Below are 23,662 nucleotides of genomic sequence, written 5' to 3' on the forward strand. Positions count from 1 at the left end.
TTATGATTTTAAGCCTTTTCTCAGTTCCAAAGGCATGGAATTTTAACATTTCTTATAATCTTGAACCTGTTGTTATACAGAGAACATTTTATATTTTGCTCACTTGTAGCTGTTTTTCTTTCCAAATATTGCTGCCTCTATAATTACTCTTAATGCATTTCTCTGTATTCCTAAATTTATCCCATTGAGTTGCTTCTCCTTTCTATCTGCAGCCTCTACAGAAGATATTTTTATTTAAACCTTAAAAATGAATAGTTATTTAAAACCTTCATCTTTTTAGGCTTTTGCTGATGCACATAATCAAAATTCCATTCATTAAAATTTTTCTTCCAGGTCCAGTAAATAAAAGGCAGTGGAGTCCATAAAAAGACAGACAGCGTGGATGCAAAATATATGTATTGATTTTTTTCTGTGAAAACATACTTTATTCATAACATTTGCAAAGAAACATTTCAAGTTTATTATTCCAGAAAATGCAGTGGAAATCAATTTTTCTCCAAACAGTGTGTTCTAATCTGAGGTGCCTTGGTGCATTTTCAACAGCTTTGACATCCATGCTATACATTTCATATCAGGGATCCAACCCAACGCATTATACATAGCTTCAAATGTCACAACTTTCAATAAGGCATATTCCATTGAGAAGGGAATGAGGAATTAATAATGGAAAACAATGAAATGGCTGAGTATTTGAATAAGTATTTTGTATCTGTCCACGTGATAGATAATACAAAAAAACATTAAAATATTTGAAAATCAATGGGCAATATGGAGAACTAGTTAAATCTATTACTGGATAAACAAAATTAATAGGAACACAAATGGGACTAAAAGACCGCACAAATATAAGAATATACAAAATAGGAGAGGAAGTAGACCTTTTGATTTATCAAGGGAAAGTGAGGTCTGCAGATGCTGGAGATCAGAGCTGAAAATGTGTTGCTGGAAAAGCACAGCAGGTCAGGCAGCATCCAAGGAACAGGAGAATCGACGTTTCAGGCATGAGCCCTTCTTCAGGAAGCCTTGAAGGGCTTATGCCCGAAACGTTGATTCTCCTGTTCCCTGGATGCTGACTGACCTGCTGCGCTTTTCCAGCAACACATTTTCAGCTCTGATTTATCAAAGCCTGCTCTGCCTTTTGATAAGGTCATGGCTGATCAGATTGTGGTTCCAACTGCACTTCACTGGTGACCCTTAACTGCCTTGTCAATCAAACTTCTGCCTGACACAGCCTTGAATTATTCAGTGAGATTCTCCGCTGATTATTTAGGAAGAAATTTCTGGGAGTCGCGACCCTCTGAGAGAAGAACTTATTGCTCATGTAAATCTCAAATGAGAACTCCAGTATTTTCAAATTATACTTCCTGGTTCTAGACTCCCCCCATGAGTGGAAATAATCTCTCTGCACCAAACCCACAACCCCCCAGGATCACATGCACCAGTAGAAATGATCCCTCATTCTTCCAAATTCCAACAATTGTGGGCCAAACCTGCTTAACATTTCCTCAGAAGACAATGCCTTCATCCTAGAAATCAGCTCAGTGAATCTCCTCTGAACTACTTCCAATGTAAATACATCCCTTCTTTACCTTTGGTAAGGAGACCCAAACCATTCACAATGCCCCAAGTGCATTATCTGTAGGGCAGTAGCAGCAAAACTTGCTTAATTTATATTCCATTGGCCTTGCATAACAAGTCAATATGCCACTTGTTTTGACTAATTTCCTGACCTGCGTGCTAGCATTTTGTGAGTCATGCAGGAAGATAACTAGATTCCTCAACACTGCAGCATTCTGCAGTCTTCCTCTATTTGAATCATTTTCTTTCTTTTAAGATATTAATTCATCCATGGGATGTGGACACTGCTGGTTAGACCACCATTTATTTCCCATCCCTAATTGCTCTTGAGAAGGTAGTGATGAACCACCTTCTTGAATTGCTGCAGACGATGTGGTGTATATACAGCCACAATTCTCGGGGGGGGGGAATGTTCCAGGATTTTGACTCAGCTATTCTTAATGGATTGTTCCCCCAGGGCTGATTGTCTGAAATCGCTGCAGTAGTTTCCACGTCCAGTGATAACATCCAGCTCTACCACAATACTGCCTGTTTTGACATTTGCACTGTTGTTAAGCTAAAACTGCTGATCTGACATCCAATACTGAATAAGCAAATATTTCTTCCAATTAAACACTGGGAAGATGACGCCATCTTTTTCATTCCTTGCTCCATTTTCTGTTTCTCTGCACCCACTGGCAGCAGTCTGATCATAATTATGGTCAAAGTTAAAAATCACACAATACCAGGTTATAGTCCAACAGGTTTATTTGGAAGAACTAGCTTTCAGAGTGCTGCTCCTTCATCAGGTAACTGTGGAGCAGGAAAATAAGACACAGAGTTTATAGCACAAGATCATTGTATCAATTGCATGACACTATGATTTTGTGCTATAAATTCTGTGTCTTATGATCCTGCTCCACAGCTACCTGATGAAGGAGCAGCATTCCAAGAGCTAGTACTTCCAAATAAACCTGGTGACTATAACCTAGTGTTGTGTGATTTTTAACTTTGTCCTCCCCAGGCCAACACCGGCACCTCCTCATCATAATTATGGTTTATATTTGACTTTGAGACTGTTCCTACTGTATAGTTGTACCTTTGCTAATACACTCCTTTACCGCTTTCCATAAGATTGCTTAACTTCATTCCTGTCTCAGTTCATCGCTGAAACTTTTATTCTGTCCAGACTTGACTAGTCCAATATACTCCTGGCTGGTCTCCCACATTCTACTGTCTGTAAAGCTAAATTCATCCAACACCCTTTTGCCATGTCTTAACACGCTAAACCCCTAAGGCCTTGTCAACCAATCACTTGTACTCTCTGATCTACATTTGTTCCTAGTCAAGCAATGTCTTGATTTTAAAATTCTCTTTGTTTAGATTTATTTTTGGGCATTGACTTTTAGGTTGTGATTTTTACAACACTCTTCCTATTTTAATAAGGAAACTGGCCAAACCAAGCCAGAGTTAAAATATTAACAACTGTTCAGTAATTTTATACAGACTCACAGCACCAGAGACCCGGGTTCAATTCCTGCCTCAGGCGACTGACTGTGTGGAGTTTGCACACTCTCCTCGTGTCTGTGTGGGTTTCCTCCGGGTGCTCCGGTTTCCTCCCACAGTCCAAAGATGTGCAGGTTAGGTGAATTGGCCATGCTAAATTGCCCGTAGTGTTAGGTGAAGGGGTAAATGTAGGGGAATGGGTCTGGGTGGGTTGCGCTTTGGCGGGTCGGTGTGAACTTGTTGGGCCAAAAGGCCTTTTTCTACACTATAACTAATCTAAAAAAAAATCAGAGACAGAGCGATAAAGACTTACAAATACATAGTGTAGTTAAGAAGAAAATAGTGACCAATATTTTATTTTGTTTAAAATGAAAGTTTAAGGTTGTAAAACAATAGGTTATATAGATTAAATAACATACCTCAAAATTGAATTCGTCAATATGAGTAAAAGGTGATGCAGCCAATACATTTCTTTCACACACCCGCTATCAAAGAATTAAAAATGCGGTTTTCAATAAAATTGGCAGCATTTTAGACACTGAAATTTTATGAACTGTTATCTAAAATAATCCTTCTTTATAACATTTCAGCTTTGCTCCTTTAAAAGGACAGGTGTAACCATATAACTGTCTTAGCAGTAGATTAAAACACTGTGCACTGCACTCATTATTATAAAACAATACCTTCTGAATTATAAGCAATTCCATGTGAAAGCCAATATGGTGCAAAGTAACATTACAATATTAACACATTACAAACCTGAAAATACAAACAATATAAATGATAATGAAACAAACTTTGTTGAAAGTTCAAAATAAGAAATACATTTTTATGCTGCTAATGTTAGGACATACAATTTTTAAAAAGTTGCCTTTGTTTCAAGTTTTGACTTTCTGAGAGATGAATCTGCAAAATATTTGAACTTCTCAAGTGCTTGCTTAGTCCAATTTTGAAGAAGCTTGTGAGCTACAGGCACAAATATATAACCCAGATCACAAGGGAGTGTTATTATTCCATTTGCATTGCTCCATTACGCAATGGCAGTATGATTCATTTCTTATAAGAAGTCAAATAATTGGACATCTTATATAGCTGCTACTGAAACCACAAAGGTATTGAAGGCGGACCCAAGCTTGTAGGTAATACCTTATAACAAATGTGTGAAATAAAGGAAAATATTATTAAGGCAGCTCTATATGAAGAAGATAGTTTGATTTATTTAATTTCACTCCTTGGTGTGGTGAGAATGTGAAATCTGCTAGGTGTTGTGAGGTTCATGTGAGTAGCACTTAAGAGGAACACAAGGGAGAAAGGAATAGAAATGTGTTGCTTGGGTGAGATTTCATGTGGATTTCAGCATAAATACTTACACAGACAAGTTTGAACAATTGACCTATTTCAGTGTGCTATTATTTTTCTTGAATGGCAGTGTTGAACCACTTTACATGTACTTTACATATTACTTTTGTTGCCTATTATATAAACTGCAGTATCAACTGAAAAGTAGATACGTATATTACAATAATGCAGATAAAGTTATGAATGTCGTAACAACTTTAAAATGCTTACCAGATACTGTGCGCAAGAATGTTTGACATTTTTTGAAGTGAGCTGCAATTTTTTTAATATCATGAACATATTCTGGGAGTGCATTTCAGGAAATACCAAACCAGAAGTTTAATTTGACATACTACTTAGCGACATTCTAATTTTTGCAGAGTTAGTTTCTCAGGAGGATCTCCAACTTCAGATGAATAAGTTCTACTCAGTGCTTTTTTCCTGCTTTAAGGCAATACTACCATCTGCACATTGAGATACTGGTCTGGAGTAGCTTGAGTTATAGGTGTCTGCACGTATATGGTCCCTGAGGTTTCTTGTTCCTTGAACACTAAATAAGGGTCTTCAAATTCTTTTGTCACTCCTTTACTTATCTCTGTACGTAGTAAGTTCTCGAATATAGTGTCTAAGACCTCTCTCTCCACATGCTTTTTCTAGACTGGTATCTTCCATATTACTGTTAGATCGTCTGTTGATAAGTTACATCATCATGATTTATGTGAATCTTATTACATCACACTGAAAACTGTTGGAGATAACCAATTTACGTGAGGTCGTCACTTGGTGATCTGTTACTTGACCCTAAAAGAAAATTAATTTATTTACATTATTAACATAATTCAGTAGTTTTTTAATCCAATTTTTTCTTCACATATTAATAAAACAATACAAAAATTTGCAACGGTTATGAAATCACTTCCTCTGGAGTCATTGTGTAATTAGTTTGATTGAGCCACAATTTACTGCATGAGGGAATTTAGCATTATTTTCCATTATTAGATTTTAATGGTTTTGCCTGGCAGCATACTGCAAGTGTGAACTGACTGTCACAAACAGGAGAAACAAGAAACCTAGATCCTCAGTGAGCAAGTATGCAATCCTTAACCATTCAGACAATGGGCTTGAGAAGGAAGTATAGATTAGAATGGAAGAGTTTGATGTCAAATCAGATAGAGAATACTTGCAGTGATGCTAGTCACAATGGCCAGAGGAATTATCCAGTTGTTTCTGTTCTCATTGAAGGTGGTGGCATTACTAGTTACAACCCTTTCTGTTTGACTCTAAAATTGATAATGCACTGTATTTAATTATAGCAGGCATTGGTTACTTGATTATAGAGATGTACAGTATGGAAACAGACCCTTCGGTCCAACCCATCCATGCCGACCAGATATCCCAACCCAATCTAATCTCACAAACCATGGGCTGGATTTTCCCCTTTCAGGCAGGAATCACATTAGGTCATTTCTAGACATTGTAAAAATACCTCCATAGTAGTAGCCTGTTAGCTTTGTAGTAGTGACAGGCTCAAGACACAACCTGCCATGACAATTGATCAGAGCCTCGAAATAGTTATGGACTTATTGAACTTCAAATTCCAACATTTGCTTTTATTTTAAGAAGAACTGCTACAGTTAAAAGATAACTGTGATATAAATTCATTCACTGTCTGGCAGCATCCTCTATGGATCCATGGAATGTCACACCTATACCAAATGTGGAGCTTCAAACAGTTTGAGAATGGCCATAAAGCAGCCCTGCACTGCAAGTAAAAGAGGAAAAAGTTGCTCTTTTCATTAGAATGCTGTTGGCCATTCACAGTTGAAAGGAACCACAAAGAGAACTTCAGTCAACCTGCAAATAAGACGAGGATCTCAAAATCAACTGTTCAACTATCAATGTCAATAGTACTCGTGCTATCCCAGGTAATAGCTGTGACATTGTACCATCTACTTTTCATGAATAACTCAAAAATAATTCATACATATTTAACTTTTACCTTTATTTGGAATGACATTCATTCCTCATCAGAATGTGTGTGCGTGTTCCTCATGATTTCTTCTCCTGTTCAGTAACTAATTTACTCATTTTTGTTAAATCAAGAAAACCTGGTTAAAATGGCTCCTTTTAAAGCATAAATTCAATCAATCTGAAAGAAAGGTATCCACAAGGGAAGAGTTTCCTTTATAAATTAACCCTGCTGTGATAAACTGAGAGGTGAATACATAGGATTTTAATAATTTGGGGCATCTTGTTTGGAACTATAACAAATAGGGGATTTTCATCTGGGTTCTGGTCATGACGTTCTTCCTGAAGCAGGTCTGTAGTTGGAACAAATGCAGCAGATGCTAAGTCACGCATTTTGGAAGGACTGCCTCAGTTAATTCGCCCATTGGTCTAGTTAGGGGTATGAGTGAAAGCCAACCTACCCCTCTTCTTCGTAACTCACACAACCATTCACCCACCATAGATCCCACGTCTCCTCCATCCTTCAGTAGCCCATCCATATCTTCTCTATAGTTGCCATATGGCCTTCCATTCCTCCTCAAACCCATTCATTCAGTAATGATCAGAACACACAAACTTTATAATAACATTAAGTCGTCTTTGGGATGATCATGAATCTGTAAAATTTAACAGAACATCCAATCAAAAACCTCTGATAAAATTATTCTTCTTAGGAGCTCAAACTTCCAACACACAGCCATTCAAATTCCATTTGAACAAAAACATTAATCTTCTTGTAAGCATCAAGCCAGGAGATCAAGACATGGTTGAAAAAACTATGCAAATGGACAGCACCAGGCATAATGGAAAATGAGGTGTCAACCTTGTGAAACTATAACATCCATTTCAGCCAAAAGTGCTGAGTGGATGACACATCCCATCTTCCTTCTGAAACACACAATATCACCGCTCTCAGTCTTCAACCAATTTGATTCAATCCACATGATATCAAAAAATGTTTCTAGTGTATCAGGCCTGACAACATTATGGAAACCTTCGAGGAGAAAGTGAGGTCTGCAGATGCTGGAGATCAAAGTTGAAACTTCATTGCTGGAACAGCACAGCAGGTCAGGAATTCCTGAAGAAGGGCCTGTGCCCGAAACGTCGAATCTCCTGTTCCCTGGATGCTGCCTGACCTGCTGTGCTGTTCCAGCAATAAAGTTTCAACATTATGGAAATCATAATGGGAAGTGTACATGGTCAGTTGGGTACTCAAGGTGTTCAGCATCATGGGGTTCTTTTCACAACATAAGAGTGAGCCATGGTCAGGCCTATGGGTCCAACGTAACCAATCCATGGAATCACAGGAAGTAGGATCAGTCAGGGGTCTACTCACTCAACAGTCAGGGCCTCTCTCCAAGTTAGCTGAGATGCGGACCAGTGTCAGTCCTGAATGTTTGCCCAGTGAAAGTGAAAGGGGCCTCTCCTATGGTAGGGCAACTGGTGAACTCAGCTGTGGCAAATGGAGGAAACAGGCTGGGATGCAAAAGGGATATGAATTGTAAAGGGGAGCAACTCACGGTATATGGCTGGAGATGATAGAGCATGGGGATAATCCACAAGGGTGGGATCAGTATGTCTAGGACTCGGGGGTAAAGTGAGGAGATGAACTGTTAAATAAACAGATTGGGTGGGCGTGTGGCAAGATCAAAGCCAACTGAGTTGACATGGTGGGAGTTAACTCGATTGAGAGGCTCAGTCTGTGACTAAATCATGAAGCCTCTTGCCCAAACAGCAAGAATGAAATGGCTGCCATCTTACCCAAGAGTGGGTGGAGTATGGGTTTCATTCTGTGAGGGAGCGGACTCCATTTTTATGTGATATGGGACCTTTCAAGGAGCAATAGTATTAGACAGACAGCCACACAGTATAGGTGAAACACTCCTGTGTTCACTGTATACATTGACTTACTGTGTGGACTAAACACAATCATGGTCCAAAGCTGCCTTGAACATATCACACGAATCAAGAATCAAGCCTTTTAATGGATGTGATGCACAAGCAAAGATTCACTCCAGTGACTAACTAACCATCATCGTCTAAGTTCCCATTGCCTGCACATGGTGCATTCACAGCTTACTTCATATCTTGGGTCATAAAACATCACAAGGATGGCCAGTCTCTTCACTTTCATTCTTGTTGTTGCAGCTAAGATATTATTCAGTCACACAACTGATGAGGAAACGTGAACAGATATTTAAAAGGAAAAGTCACCTGAAAAAGTCACCTCTGTGCACTCAGAAAGTCATCATCTTCCTTTTGCCATCTCTATGTCTTAGCATAGTCCTAGCCTCTGCAGCTGGGGTGGTGGTCTCTCAAAAAACCTCAACCAGCCACTTTGTACAAAACCCTGAATACAGTGTTGAACATTATATGTTATTCAAATATTGAATAGCACCTACTAAATAATCTGGACTGTGCTAAGAATGACTTGGAAACCAATTTAAGATAATCAAGTCGGGCTTGCAGTGTGATTCATATGTATGTGCTAGAAGCTACATGTATTCACACTGATGTTCTGAATACACAGGGGCATTGGAAGAATTCCTCCATAGAGTCCCCAAAAAAACTCCAAAAATTCAGTCACAGCAAAAAGCCTCTCCTGGATATAGCTTGGAAAGAATCGGGAATAAGTGCTCCTCAAATCACAGGCTGGTTCAATCTGACAATCTGTAATGATTGGGAATAGTAAACCCATCAGCAGCAAACATGGGAGAGGAGCTGCCTGGGATTGAAGGAGGAGCAGGAATGTGAGATGTGATTGGGCAAAAGAAGCTGGGGCAAGGAGTCAGTGAAGCTAGAGCAAGTGGGGATGGAGGAAGCTGAACTATCAAGGCTGGAAATAGTGAAGCCAAAACTCAGGGGATGGGATTGGATGAGATAGGAAGTGAAGAGATTGAGACTTGGGAAACAAATCCTGTGAAGAAATTAAGTTGCAAAGAGGGGTGACCAGGTGCAGGGACTGGGCATTGCAAAAAGGTTTACAAGAGCCTTGGTGGGGAGGTGGGGGAAGAGGAGTTGCAGGAGTAAGTGAGAGGTTTTAAACCTTTTAACAAAGCAGTGGTGGATGTGATTGTAATGAACACTGTGTCAATTGAATAATTTAACACTGAACAGGTTTATTCCATAGCAATTTGCATTTCTGCTCTGTCACATCTCAAATGGCCTTGCGTACAGTGAATTATCTGAGGTGTAGTGACTCTGTTAGAAATAAACCTGCAACCATTTAGCTGTGACCTCACCAGCTGGCAGAATGTTATCATAGAATCCCTACAGCGTGGAAACAGGCCATTTGGCCCAACAACTTCACACTGACCCTCCAAAGAGTATCCCACCCAGATCCACTCCCCTAGTACTCTACATTCCCCCTGACTAATGCACATAACTATACACCCCTGAACACTATGGGCAATTTAGCAAGGCCAGTTCACCTAACCTGCACAGCTTTGGACTGCAAACCCACACAGACATGGGAAGAATGTGCAAACTCCACACAGACAGTGGCCTGAGGCTGGAATTGAACCCGGGTCCCTGGCACTGTGAGGCAGCAGTAATAACAACTGAGCCACTGTACCATCGTTATGTTTAGCATGATGACTTTTGGTGTATCAAAGTTTGTCCACATTGTTTTCTAAAAAATCTTTTGTTTGTAGGTATAAATATTGTTTTGTGCCACTTTAAATATAGTGAGGACCAGGAAATTAATGCTGTCTTTGAGTGTTATAGTTTCAAACTTAATGGTGTAATATTGAAGCTTGAGGACATTGTTGAATCCGTGCAATTCTGCTTCTGTGTGACTCTAAGTCGCTCATATGCAAACGGTAATCTTGCTATGCGACTGCATTGCCAAAATGTTAGTGAGAATATTAAAGGAGCCCCTTAAAGTCAATTATCAATCCCAAAAAATCACAGTGATTAATTTGTAATGTTGCACTCACCAGTTTTACAATGGAAAACATTCCAGCGGTAAACAATGGTTGAAACCAGAACTACCATCACCACAGAAATCAGGACCACAAAATGATTTCTTTTACCTAAAATTGATTCACAGAATTTAATGAAATAGAAGGAGACTATTCAGTTCAGACTCATGGAAGTTCTATGATATGATCTCATTTATTTATTTCCACCCACCTTATTCCATACACTTTTAAATCCTTTCTCCACGTCTCTTAAAAACATTCTGAAGTTGCCTTGCACCATTTTCTAGTGAGGTATTCTATATCCTTACGCTTCTGTTTTTAACTCTTTCATGACAGGTTTATTTTATCTTTTACTGATTAATGTAAATATTCCTTATGTGAATGTAAGATGTGTGATTTATAAACAGATTAATATTGCTTATTTTAGTATTTGAATTTTGAATTAGTGGGAAGAAGGTTTTGGTATGCGTGTATGAGAGGTTTTAACAATTGAACTGCCAATATTTCTGGTACCATGAATTTTTTTTAAACTAGTAACAGAGGCTTCCTGAAAAGTTAATGCAAATTTGTTTTCATTGTCAGAGTTTTATGATTGGACAGATATTGAAAAGCATGAGTTTGCTTTTGGTTTCAAAAAAATGATAATAAGCTGTAAATATCTAGATTCAATTCCCTACAGTATGGAAGTAAGCCCTTCGGCCCAACAAGTCCACATTGACCCATCCAGGCGCATTCCCCTACCCTATATTTACACCTGACTAATATACCTAACACTGGGCAATTTAGCATGGCCAATTCACCTGACCTGCACATCTTTGGATTGTGGGAGGAAACCAGAGCACTCAGAGGAAACCCACGATGATGGGGGAGAATGTGCAAACTCCACACAGACAGTCACCTGAGGCTGGAATCAAATCTGGATCCCTGGCGCTATGAGGCTGCAGTGGGGCAGAATTTACGTGTTGAAATTGTTGAACTCTGCGAGTCCAAAGGAAGTGAGTTTCTAAATGCTTACTATTCATAAGGGGAATGGTACAGGGGTACTCAAATTTTGTCTTTGGCAAGAGTCTTGTATAATGCACTACAAGAACAATAGTCATCAACATTTAAAAACAAGCTCTTACCTGCTGCTGCTGCAACTCCAATAAGTTAAGAGATTTGAAAGTTAAAAGTTTCAGTCTTCTATCTTCAGCCTCTAGAACACCAACTCTACTATTGCAGCCACAACCCTATACCAGGGTTCCTTTAAATGGGAGGCCATGATCAATCATTTCTGGTTTATGACTTGTTCCCTCTGCTCCTGAATGTTCTGCCTTCATTAAATGCACATTGCACTTACTGGACCCAAAACGTTCATTCTACTTTCCTGCACAGATGTTGCCAGACTGCTGAGTTTCTCCAGCAGTGTTTATTTTGGCTTCAAATTTCCAGCAATCACAGTTCTTCACTTTATTGCACTCTGCTGGTGGACACCTTTCTATAGGGTGGCCATTAATTGACCACAACATACTATATCTGGTGTCTTTAAAATGCAGGAGTTGGGGTCAACAATCCATGAACTTCTGGGATGAACTCCTGCCTGTAAGTAATCTTGAGATTTAGATTTTAGTTTTAAGATTTTGCTCGATTATCTTGATAGATTTAGTGATCTTTTACACATTCATCGACTTTGCTGGTCTAACAAAGTAAAGAAGAAATCCTGTGCTGGCACACAGCCACAATTATCAATTCCAAAATAGTGACAAAATAAATTGAATAACAACCAGCAGCAAAGCAACTTCAATGATACTAGTTTTATTAATCGTTGGTGAATATTTGATATATTTTTATTAATTTATACAAATTAGTTTTAGTAATTATTTTAAAGTGGATTTTAATCACATTCTGACAAACAGTGTGTGAGAATGGGAGTGACAAGCTGCACCCAGAATCTTATCAGCTAAAACTGTCCTTGTGTCTTAAATACATAGACACACAATTGTCTGATGTGGTCACCTTAAAAACATAGAAAGACCAGTTAAATTAGACAGTTAGCAATAATATAAAACCAAGAACTACAGATGCTGGAAATCTGAAACAGAAATATAAATTGCTGCAGGAACTCAGCAGGTCTGGGAGGATCTGTGGCGAGAAAGCACGTTTCGGGTCGAGTGACCCTTCTTCAGAGGTTAACAGGCAATTAACAAATTGAGTTTTCAGAACAATTTTTAACGAAGTTGGGTTGAGTTCCAAGTGCCATGTTTTGAGTACTGTGTGTATCCTGATGGCAACTGTGATCTTATACTAGGTTGGGTTTAGATCAATCTACAAATGGGGACAATTAGTCAGGGACTTCTGTCTGATTTTCATCAGGGACATTTGTTAGTGTGAAAACATAAGGTGTTTCATGCCAAGGAAAGAAGCAATTTTCAGTCCATAAGCTGGGTTTTGGATACAGTGGAAGATTTTGAATTTCTGAAAAAATATAACCTTTGTGTCCTTTGTATGTTACATAAGTTGTTTAGATGAGTGACCTACTTGGTGTTGGAATACTAATCTTTCCATCATTCTAATCTGTCTTTTGTACCACCCTCCCACCCTGTCACAGACCTCCCTTCTGACTTTTTCCCACCCTTTGCTCAAAATCTATCATATCTCCAACATAACCCAGTTTTGGTGGATGATCACAGACCAAAAACATTAACTATATATTTCCCTCTCTACACACATGCAGAGATGCATTTCCTGTTTTTTATATAAATAAAGAGTCATTATAGTATTGGTCATTGTTCTAATTTCTCACCCTTGAGATTGATTCCTTCACGTAGGTCGAAAGTGACTTGGTTGCTGGTTGCATTACTGACTGGGTTTTCTGCTATACATCTGTACTCATGTTGTTCCTTTTCACTCACACAGTCGATCACAAGTGCTTCTCGAGCATGTATTTTGCTGCAAACCCCAGACAAGGACATCTTTTCCCAGTAAATTGTGACATTAGTTCCTTTGGAGACAGAGCAGCTCAAAGTGATATTTGGCGAATTCACACAGTTGTCATGAATCTTTATCAGGGGCTGGGAAACTGGTTCTGCAATACACAGATGATAATTAACTTACACAACATAGTCATCACACTTCAGAAATTGATTGAATATGCTGTCTTGTGGGACATTCCTGAGAGCTGTGATTTCCCAGAACCCAAACGTACGCCTTTCCTTTTCATTCAGTGTCTTGAATGAATTAACATTAAAGACTGATGGTCAAATATAATAGGAGGTCAGAAGATGCATTGAGTGGAAGATATTGGGCTGAACCTTATAAGTCTCTAAACGACATGGGCTTTGGGGAAAAATTAGAGAGAATTGCATGAGAAGTCAAGTGAGACCTTGATCTCTCACTCAGGAACAGAGAGTTGCCTATTAACAGGGATTATTGCTCTTTATCAGCCTCAGGAGGACCGAACCTTTCCTCATTAAGGATGCAATTTCCTATTCTACTTTCCACTTCACAGAAACAATCCACTGAGAATTATTGATATGAAAATCAAAGCAGGTACCTCTAGCTTCCAGCTTGCCACCTGCTTCTATAGGCCTCCATTGACTCAGAGTCACAGGGGTCTACAGCACAGAAGAAAGCTCTTTGGTTCATCATGTCTGCACCAGTCAAAAACGACCACATAACTATTATAATTCCATTTTTCCAGCACTTGCCTCGTAGCCTTGTATGCCTTGGCATCTATCTTGGACACACACACCCAATCGCAGTGACTAGCTGCGGCTCATGTCCTTGGATGCTGGCATCTGTCATCTGCCAGTCTCTTTGTATCATGGCCCATCTCCACAGCACTTACAGAACACTGTCTATACCTCAGAAATGCACTTTGGGGCAGTGGCCATCATCATAACAAAGTTGAGTCAATAGATGTGAGGCTGGAAAAGCGGAGCAGGTCAGACAGCATCATAACAAAATTGCTAGAAGTATAGTTTGTATCCTGGGACAGACCAGGGTGCATCTCAGGCTGCTCATTTGCCCTATGAGCACCTACCAGGATACTCTCAATATTCCTGCCCTGTTTTGCCCTTTAGCATGCTATCTCCTCAGCCAGAGCTTAAAGGCTCTCAGTACTGCCATCTTAACTTTCTTTTCAGGCAAATATAGAGTCTGGCTGCTTTTAATACTTGCCAGTGATGATCATTGGAGGGATGGGTAACAATGCTGTTGCATGGCACAGTGCTGTGTAATCTCAAGTGCTGAAGAGTTACCACATATAGATGTCACACTAGAGGTACAGGAGGCCTTATCACTCTCAGTGTCATTTCTCACAGACAAATGAGGCAAAGTATTGATTCAAACTGAGCACTGCTCCATGGCAATATCACAGACCTATACTAATTGCTGGAGCAGGATGTGCAACATGGAGTGGGCATCCATCCTACCCTGGTGGCCAGCTGCATTGAACTTTTATGAAATGGGCTCCTTCTGCCAGCCTACTGGAGACCTTTGTAGCTAATTTCAATCATCCATTGACAAAAGTGTCAAGGCTGTTACTGATGCCATTTGTGCCAGGTCACATTATTGTAGCTCGTTTCCCTGTGACAAGGTCAGTGCGGAAGTTCATTGAGTTGACTTTGGCAACACAGGTGGCTTTGCCCAGGTTTAGGTGCACACAGAATTCATGGAGGGAGCCATATCATAACACAGCTGAGTTTATCAAACAAAAAAGGGACCAATGTGAAAATCATTTATGATTAGGAAGTCTGCGCCAGTCACCACGAAGTTGCCATGATATATATTCTTGAGAACGCTCTTGTTCCCGCTGCATTTGAGGGGCCAGATGCCTTGCATGGACAGTTACTAATGGACAGAGGATTTCCTCTGTGACCATGTTGATGACTCTATTATGCCACTCCCTGACTGAGGCTGAGAATCAATACATTGCAGCCCATTCTCAGACCAGAGCCATGGTGAAGCGATGATAGGTATCCTGAAGATCAGTTTCTAATACTTGGATGTGTTTGGGGGTGGGGTGGAGGGGGGGAATGTTGCTTACAGTACATTCCTGACAGAATATGCCAAGTAATCCTTGCATATTGTGCACAACTAGAACAAAGAATGGGTGTGATGGAGGTTCATGAGCTGGGACAGCAGGAGCAGTTGGAGTCCGAGGAGTTAGATGAAGACATTGAAGAGGAGGAGGGACATCAGTTTTGGCAAATAGAGTGCAGCAGCATCAAGCATTACAAGCCAGACTGGATTTCATTATCATCAGGTTCTAGTAGATGAGAGCTGGGTGCAGTGATCATTCATCAACTATAAAATTGTGGTGTTTAATAGGCACACAATTCCCTTCTGTTCCAAAAGGCAAAAGCAGATTCTTTTTTTTTCCCTGTTAGCTTTAGCTATCGGTGAATAATAGTGACTGTTTTGAAGTGGTTGAAAGCTTTCCTATATGTGATTGTCCCACATTGAAAAAAGTAAGATGCTGGGTTACACTTGGCGTTGGGGAAAGAGTAGCAGTGATTTAGAAAGGGTTATAAGATGGGATACAGCCATGATTTAGAAAGGGTTATAAGATGGGATACAGCCAGCTAAGGTTAGGTAAGCTGTATGCCTTGGCGATTAGTGTAATGTATGTGGGAAGGTGCTGTGTTAGGTGTAATGATGTGTCAATCGTGCTATATGTGTGCTCTGAGAAGCCTTGAGTTTTGGTTGCTATCCCACGTTGTGAACAATGTTTGGCATCTCCACACTGCCAATCATTGATCATGTGCATGGCTAGCTTTCAAAGATGGCACCAGCCTTAAGCTTCCCAGGGTATGATGGGAATGGTGAGTACCAGCCTATGATGAGTGAGAGAATATAATGAGTGGGATGCCATAATAAGGTGAATTTGGGACAAAAATTTAGGAAAACCCACTAGGCCTCACATAGGCCTTGAAACTCACCAAAAGCTACATTAGTTGATTTCTGGTAAGTTTCAGACCATAATCCAAGTTTTAATAGGGAATATTGAATTAATGTTTGCATTAAAAATATTCTTTCCTTTAAGCTAATATGTCTTTAGTAACACTAATGCTCAATGCCACTCCCTACGGAACAACAGTAGATTCATCATGCTCCTTTGTTAAATTAATGGGAACTTGATCAAGGGCTATATGGATTGACCACTGAAGCATGAAGGTTTTGCTTCACAGAAAGAATTCAATAGCTCTTTATGAAAAAACAATCACTATGCTTCATGGTTCTGTAGTTTGTGCCAAATGTTGGAAGTTTTGCATGAATAAGCTGGAATCTCGCTGAACCCATCTGTATGAAATAGGATATATCAAAGATACCCACTAGCATATTAATGAAACTACTGCTTTTAAGTTTGTGGCAAATGATTCATTGATTCAAAATGTACATATTTCACTATTGATATTATGTGCAGCTTTTGATTCATTTCTTTAATTAATAAAGAAATAGATTTTTAAACATCAGTACAGTTTACATTGTGAACCCTTTAAGGTTTCAATGAAAGGTTGACATTACTAAAATTATCAAATTTAGCAGACAATCAAGTTTTAAACACTTACCAAATACTTGGATCCTGAAAATACTTTGATCACGGTTTTTCAGTTCTGTTCCAAAGTAGTCAATGTGTATTTCATATTCACCGGTGTCATTAACTTGTACATTATAAAGCACCACAAAACTTGCATGGATTTTAACTCTGTACCTGTACAGTGGGTGCACAATGTGCAATTTCTCTGGATTGCTGGACTTCCATGTGGAAATTTTAAAACTTAGTGGAAATCTCAAACTAAAGGTTACATCATACTGATCGCTGCCTTGGTACTGCAAAGGAAACAGGACCTTTTCTCCTGTTGTGGCATTGGTGATTGTATCAGGTACAGTGAGCAATGATTCACACAGAGCAAACAAATGAACCACTGTAAAACATAAACATAGATTGTGCAAATCAGTTTTTGCTGTTAATCAAAGAATGATAAAATGCATTATCAAATTCTGACAAGAGAGGGTGGAGGAACAGGTTTTTTTAAGCTTGATTTTGTTTAAAGATAGAATACCAAGATAGGAGATGGGTATATGCTAAATCTCTGATGGAAGATGCAATAATTTAGCGACGAAACCATGGGGGTGTTTAATGAGAGCTGAAGGGATTCACTGGTTAATGGATTCTGAATGTAGTTCCTGTACTGGTGAGCTCCAACATGGGAGCAGCTTTGACTCCAGCTGCAATGCTATGGATATTTGTTAAAAAATCACATAACACCAAGTTATAGCTCAACAGGTTTATTTGGAAGCACTAGCACTAGGCAGCTACCTGATGAAGGAGCAGTGCGCCAAAACCTAGTGCTTCCAAATAAACCTGTTGAACAATAACCTGGTGTTGTGTGATTTTTAACTTTGTCCAACACAGTCCAACACCGGCTCCTCCACATCATGAATATTTGTGGAATAAGTGGAGAGGAAGTGAGCAGGATGGGTGAGCTCTTATTTTTCCATTCAGCAGCCACATTTTACTGTATATGTTGCTGTTGACCGATTAACCTTCCCTCTACATATGCATTGTAAATTGTAGGATGGATTGTCACTATTAACATTATATTGACATGAGGTACCTGTGGTAAGTTTGAAGTTCTGAAGGTTCAACAAAGTTGAAGATTTCATTTTCCATTTCTTGTCCCTTTCTTCATCCAGGAAGGCTGATCCTTTAAAAAGAGAAAATATAACAATAGTGCCTCATTCTGCTCCATCAGCAATAAGATCTTGATGACTGTTCAATTGTAACACCAATTCCTCATCCTCCAGTCTCAGATCTCTCAATCCGCCTTTGTGTCCAAATATATAACGATCTCATAATTGAATATACTCAATAGCTGAGCAAAATACCCCAGAGTTTGAGAATTTTAAACATTCACAACCATTGACAAAATCTCTCACTATCTCAACCTCAATGGCGAATTTCCCATGCTGAGACTATTACCCTTCTCCTCCATAATAAGATTATTATCCCTAACCCCTATGCATATTCTTCCTCACCCCTGTGCTGGGACCAATCCCCCTCACCCTTATGCTGGGACCAATCCCCCTCACCCTTATGCTGGGACCATTCCCCCCTCACCCCTGTGCTGGGACCATTCCCCCTCACCCCTGTGCTGGGACCATTCCCCCCTCACCCCTGTGCTGGGACCATTCCCCCCTCACCCCTGTGCTGGTACCAATCCCCCTCACCCTTATGCTGGGACCATTCTCCCCTCACCCCTGTGCTGGGACCATTCCCCCCTCACCCCTGTGCTGCGACCATTTCCCCCTCACCCCAGTACTGAGGCTATTTCCCTTGTCTTCATACTCTTCAGGATGGAGGGGCACGTCAAATCCTTTCAGAATTTTGCATCTTCAAACAAAAAGACAACCTCTTGCCTTTTGAAATTCCAGGAAAAAGAATCCAATTCAACTAAATTTTATTCACAGGAAGCCCCATTAACGCAGGAATCAATCTAGTGAATCTTCCGTTCCAACCAATAAGGAAACAAAAATTACACACACAACTCCAGAACTGGTCACACTAAAAGCCACTTAGAGCTAGATTTAATTACTCTCAAACCCCAACCCACCTTTAAAACAGGACGGCATACCATTTTCTTTCTTCTTTAACTTCCTGCGAGTTCCAGAACTTGCGAGCAGTTTAAGAGTTCAAAGTTTGAGAGAAGATTTGGAGCTCGGATGCTCGTTGCAAAATCGGCGAACAGAACCACGACAGTTTAAGAGTTGGCATGGACGAATGCAGTTACTTTGCTGCCACGTGTAACATTCATCTTTGAAGATGGCGTAGTTTTTCCCATGTGACATAGGAAAATTAATAGATCACCACATTTGTGTTGAGCGGAAATTTGAAATCACTTCAAACTTTGGTGCGTGAATCACTGACAAAGAAAAACAGGAAAATATTGCAGATTTTTTATCCCTTCACCAGAAAGGTTACATTTTGGATCAGTCGCTAACACTCACTTTCCAATCACAAGGTTCTGGTCTCAACGGCTGGTGGACAATAATCAAGGTTTACACATTCATATCGCACTCACTCAGAGTCTCATATACAATGTGATACAAAGCCGCTTTCATTCTGATGTGCTCTCTCTCTCACACACACACACACAAGCAATGGGAATGTGGCTGATAAGCTGAAAATGTGTTGCTGGAAAAGCGCAGCAGGTCAGGCAGCATCCAAGGAGCAGGGGAATCGACGTTTCGGGCATGAGCCCTTCTTCAGGAATGAGGAAAGTGTACCAAATTGATGACCCGAGAAAACGGGGTTTGGCTCACAGACAATTCGTTATGTTGACACAAACTATAAATTATTGTTTTTTTTAAAAAATCACTACTTGTTTGATTGTATCCGGTTATTGAATAATGCTCCACACATCGCAAACAAATAGAACACTGAGACACAAGTCCAGATTGCGCACAAACACACAGACAGACACACACAGACAAGCACAAACGATTAACACAGCCAATAAAGTACTCTCGCAATCTCTCAGACTGACAATCACTTGCATTCTCTGGTGTACGCAGACTGAAACTCACGCACAATTACACAATTTTAATTATTTTTAATATATTTTTCCACTGTTCTGTACCTCTTATTTCTTGATTGTCTCTCTTTCCCTCGCTCCCCACTCTCTCATCACCTTTTTCCTCTCCTCTTCCCCATTTGCTACCCTTCTCCCCTGTTTTCCATTTTGCCTCTGCTTCACCCATTCCCCACATATTTTGTCACATCGCACTGGTTTCAGCCTTGGTCATTCACAGCTCCTAATCTCCCCATAATCTCTCTATGCACTGTCACTATCACCTCTTTATAGCCTTTGTTTCAAGAACCGTGACTCACCTTCTCTCAGCCGAGTATAATACCTGCCTATTTCTCCTTTTTTTTAGCTTTGACAAAGGGTCAGTTAGACTCGAAATGTCAGTTCTTTTCTCTCCTTACAGATGCTGCCAGACCTGCTGAGATTTTCCAGCATTTTCTCTTTTGGTTGTAAATTGCTTTGAGATGTCCCAGGCTTGTGAAAAAAAATAAGTGCAATTATGTCTTGCTCCTACAATCTGTTAATGCCTGTACGATACTGCCCACAGAGTAGAATTAGCTGAGCCTCTCTTCCCTTCTCCGTCTCTCCCCGTTTCCCTTTTCCCCATTTCCTCCTCCAAGCGCAACGAGAAACATTGTGGAAACTCACCTGAATGTTTTCCTGAAATTTTGTCTTTCTACTAGTGGTTTTCTGTCAGCTCCTTTGTTAAATGTGTAACAAGCCTGTGAGTGGCAATGACTGAGCAATAACTCAGACTCACGCTCATTTCTGTCTGTTCACACCCACCAGCTCATGTCCAGGGGCTGTTCCCAAGGTCCAACTCTTCCATTTGCAGTATATCCAATTGAACATCATGTAAACTGGTCTGCAATTTAACAATCTGCAGCTCCCTTTTCAACTTATTTTCAGTTAACACATATTCAGTTAGGGTGTAACCTGGCATTGTTTCCAAATTTATTCTGAGCTGAGCTTCCTGTCAATACCTAGCTGGGATTGGTCAATTCACTGTAAAAGACTGAGTAAATGAAAAAGTAATTTTAAAGGATTCAGAATTCTTGTTTTACAGAAATAGTTTGTTTAGTGTGTGCTTTGGAAGTGGTGTCATTAGTTTAGGATCCATGGGCTGAGTCTTTCCAAAAATTGGTTAGATGTCATTTTTTAAAAATGTGTTGCTGGAAAAGCGCAGCAGGTCAGGCAGCATCAAAGGAACAGGAGAATCGACGTTTCGGGCATAAGCCCTTCTTCAGGAATGGGGAGGGTGTGCCTCCTCATTTTTGTCATGTTTCATGGGAGGTTTCTCTCTGCGAGGCCTAATAGGTTTGCTCACACTATTGTCTCAAACTCACCTCGTTACCTATGCAGGGCGAAAGTGAGGACTGCAGACGCTGGAGATTAGAGTCAAGATTAGAGTGCTGCTGGAATGCACAGCAGGTCAGGCAGCATCCGAGGAGCAGGAATCCTGATGAAGGGCTCCTGCCTGAAATGTCAATTTTCCTGCTCCTCAGATGCTGCCTGGCCTGCTTTCATTACCTTTGCATCCTGCTTGTTGCATTTTCTTACTCACCATAGCACTGTAGACTGAAGTATTCCCAACTGCCAGAATATTTTGGATCTTTGGTATCAACACCATCTTTAAGATGTAGCCATGGGACTGGCAGTCTGGAGTTGCTAATCAATGTGCAAGTAGTGAGTGAACAACCAAAGCTTCTGGCACATGGATGTCACAGCTGACCATTCACTGCACATAGAAGTGCATGTTCTTACATCTATAAGGGGCGGCACGGTAGCTCAGCGGTTAACACTGCTGCCTCACAGCACTAGGGTTCCAGGTTCGATTCCAGCCTTGGGTGACTGTGTGGAGTTTGCACATTCTCCCTGTGTCTACGTGGGTTTCCTCCGGGTGCTCTGGTTTCCTCCCACAGTCCAAAGGTGTGCATGCCAGGTGAATTGGCCATGTTAAATTGCCCATAATGTTAGGTGCCTCTAGTCAGAGGGGAAATGGGTCTGGATGGGTTACTCTTCAGAGGGCAGTGTGGACTTGTTGGGCCGTAGGGCCTGTTTCCACACTATAGGTAATCTGATCTATAGCTATTTAAAAGTCCAAGCCCTGCAGTTTAAACGTCCCCTAGCCACATCCTGTCTTACAATGCTGTTGAAGTTAGTGTTACTCTTTCCCCAAAGCCCACTATAGCACAGCTGCTTCTCATTGTTCACTGTGGGACCATCATATACAAGAAAGCTTTCAAACAGTGCCAAACAATCATTTTTATTCAGCCTCAAAAGCGACTGAAGACAGACAGCAGCAGCACAGAAAAGAAATGGATTCCTTGACTTTCAAGTACCAAATGATTTATAGTCAAAGAGTGATCATTGAACCAAACTTTTATTTTCTGCAACTAGGTCTCAGTTAAGTTCTGTCTCGATTGTTATGACTGAAGCTGCAGAGCTTTATCATACAGAAGGTGATGTTCATCTTCCTCAGTATCCTCATGGAGTCATATTGCATGAAAACCGACCCTTTAGTCCAACCAGTCCATGGCAGGGCCTTGTGTAATAATGTGGAACAGAGGGACCGAGGGGGTCAGGTACATAATTCTTTGAAGAGTGCATCACACATAGACAGGGTGATTAAAAAGGCATTTAACATGCTTGCCTTCATTGCTGAGTGCTTTGAAGTTAGGATTTGGGAAGTCGAAATCCCAATCTAAACAAGTCCTACCTGCCTGCTTCTGGTCCATATCCTGCCAAAACTTTCCTAGTCATGTACTGATCCGGATTGTAATCATGTCCTCATCCACCACTTCCTCAGGAAGTTCATTCCACTCACAAATTGCCCTGTGTAATAAAATTTTCCCCTCTTATCTTTTATTAAATATCTCTCCTTTCACCTTAAAAATGTGCCACCTAGTTTTGAAATCCCCCACCTACCTGTAACTAATTAACCTTGTCTCTACCTCTTTATAAACTTCTATAAAGTCACCTCTCAACCTCCTATACTTCAGTAAAAAAAGTCAGAGCCTATCTAGTCTTTCTTCATCACTCAAACTTTGGCAACATCCTGGTAAATCTCTTCTGAACCCTCTCTAGCTTAATAATATCCTTCCTATAACTCAGCGACCAGAACTGGACACAGTATTCCAGAAGAGGCCTCACCAATGTCATGTATAACTTCAACATGACTTCCCAAATCCTAACCTCAAAGGACTGAGTGATGCAGGCAAGCATGTTAAATGCCTTTTAATCACCCAGTCTATATGTAATGTAAACTTTAAAGAATTATGTACCTGAACCCCTAGGTCTCTCTGTTCTACAACACATCACATGACTTACCATTAGTTGTGTAAGTCCTATCCCTGGTTGTTATACAAACTGCCTCAGAAGACTGCTGCCACTTTATCAGTTTTTCAGCGTCCATCATATCCTCTCTTTGCCTGCCCCAGTTATACAGCGCACAACATGCAAGGATTAAGTGGCGGAATTAGTCCGGAGTGTAATGGAAGACACTCCACCCAGACCAATCCAAGCATTGAACTTCATCTATGTGTTACTGAACATCTGCTCCACTATGACCCTGGGGAACACCACCCCTGCTCATGACTCCACCCCCATTCCCCACACCACCACACCCACTGCAGTTACAGGCTCTGCCTCCTCTCCCAGCTCCACACCTAGCTCCCAGCCCTGCCGAGTTTTCACCATCCCTCCAGACCTCCCCCTCACGGAGGATGAACAATCAGTCCTCAGCAAAGGCCTTACCTT

At 40.5% G+C, this 23,662-nt stretch overlaps 1 protein-coding gene across 5 annotated transcripts; it reads right to left on the reverse strand.

Moving 5' to 3' along the window:
- Window positions 1-3,391: 3,391 nt before the first annotated feature.
- Window positions 3,392-20,716, reverse strand: LOC122555802 (hepatocyte cell adhesion molecule-like). 5 transcript variants are annotated; one of them, XM_043701949.1, is made up of 7 exons: window positions 20,552-20,716; window positions 18,950-19,237; window positions 17,933-18,022; window positions 16,883-17,239; window positions 13,114-13,395; window positions 10,347-10,442; window positions 3,392-5,202 (listed from the first exon to the last, which is right to left on the reverse strand). In XM_043701949.1, the coding sequence occupies exons 3-7, from the start codon at window positions 17,979-17,981 to the stop codon at window positions 5,165-5,167; spliced, it is 822 nt and encodes a 273-aa protein (XP_043557884.1). In that variant the 5' UTR covers window positions 17,982-18,022; window positions 18,950-19,237; window positions 20,552-20,716; the 3' UTR covers window positions 3,392-5,164. The 5 variants fall into 5 exon arrangements, with proteins under 5 accessions (XP_043557884.1, XP_043557882.1, XP_043557885.1 ...); XM_043701947.1 differs by having other exon boundaries at window positions 18,929-19,237; XM_043701950.1 differs by lacking the exon at window positions 10,347-10,442 and having other exon boundaries at window positions 18,929-19,237.
- Window positions 20,717-23,662: the final 2,946 nt, after the last annotated feature.

Source organism: Chiloscyllium plagiosum, chromosome 13, assembly GCF_004010195.1.
Source record: "Chiloscyllium plagiosum isolate BGI_BamShark_2017 chromosome 13, ASM401019v2, whole genome shotgun sequence".
NCBI classification, from domain to species: domain Eukaryota; kingdom Metazoa; phylum Chordata; class Chondrichthyes; order Orectolobiformes; family Hemiscylliidae; genus Chiloscyllium; species Chiloscyllium plagiosum.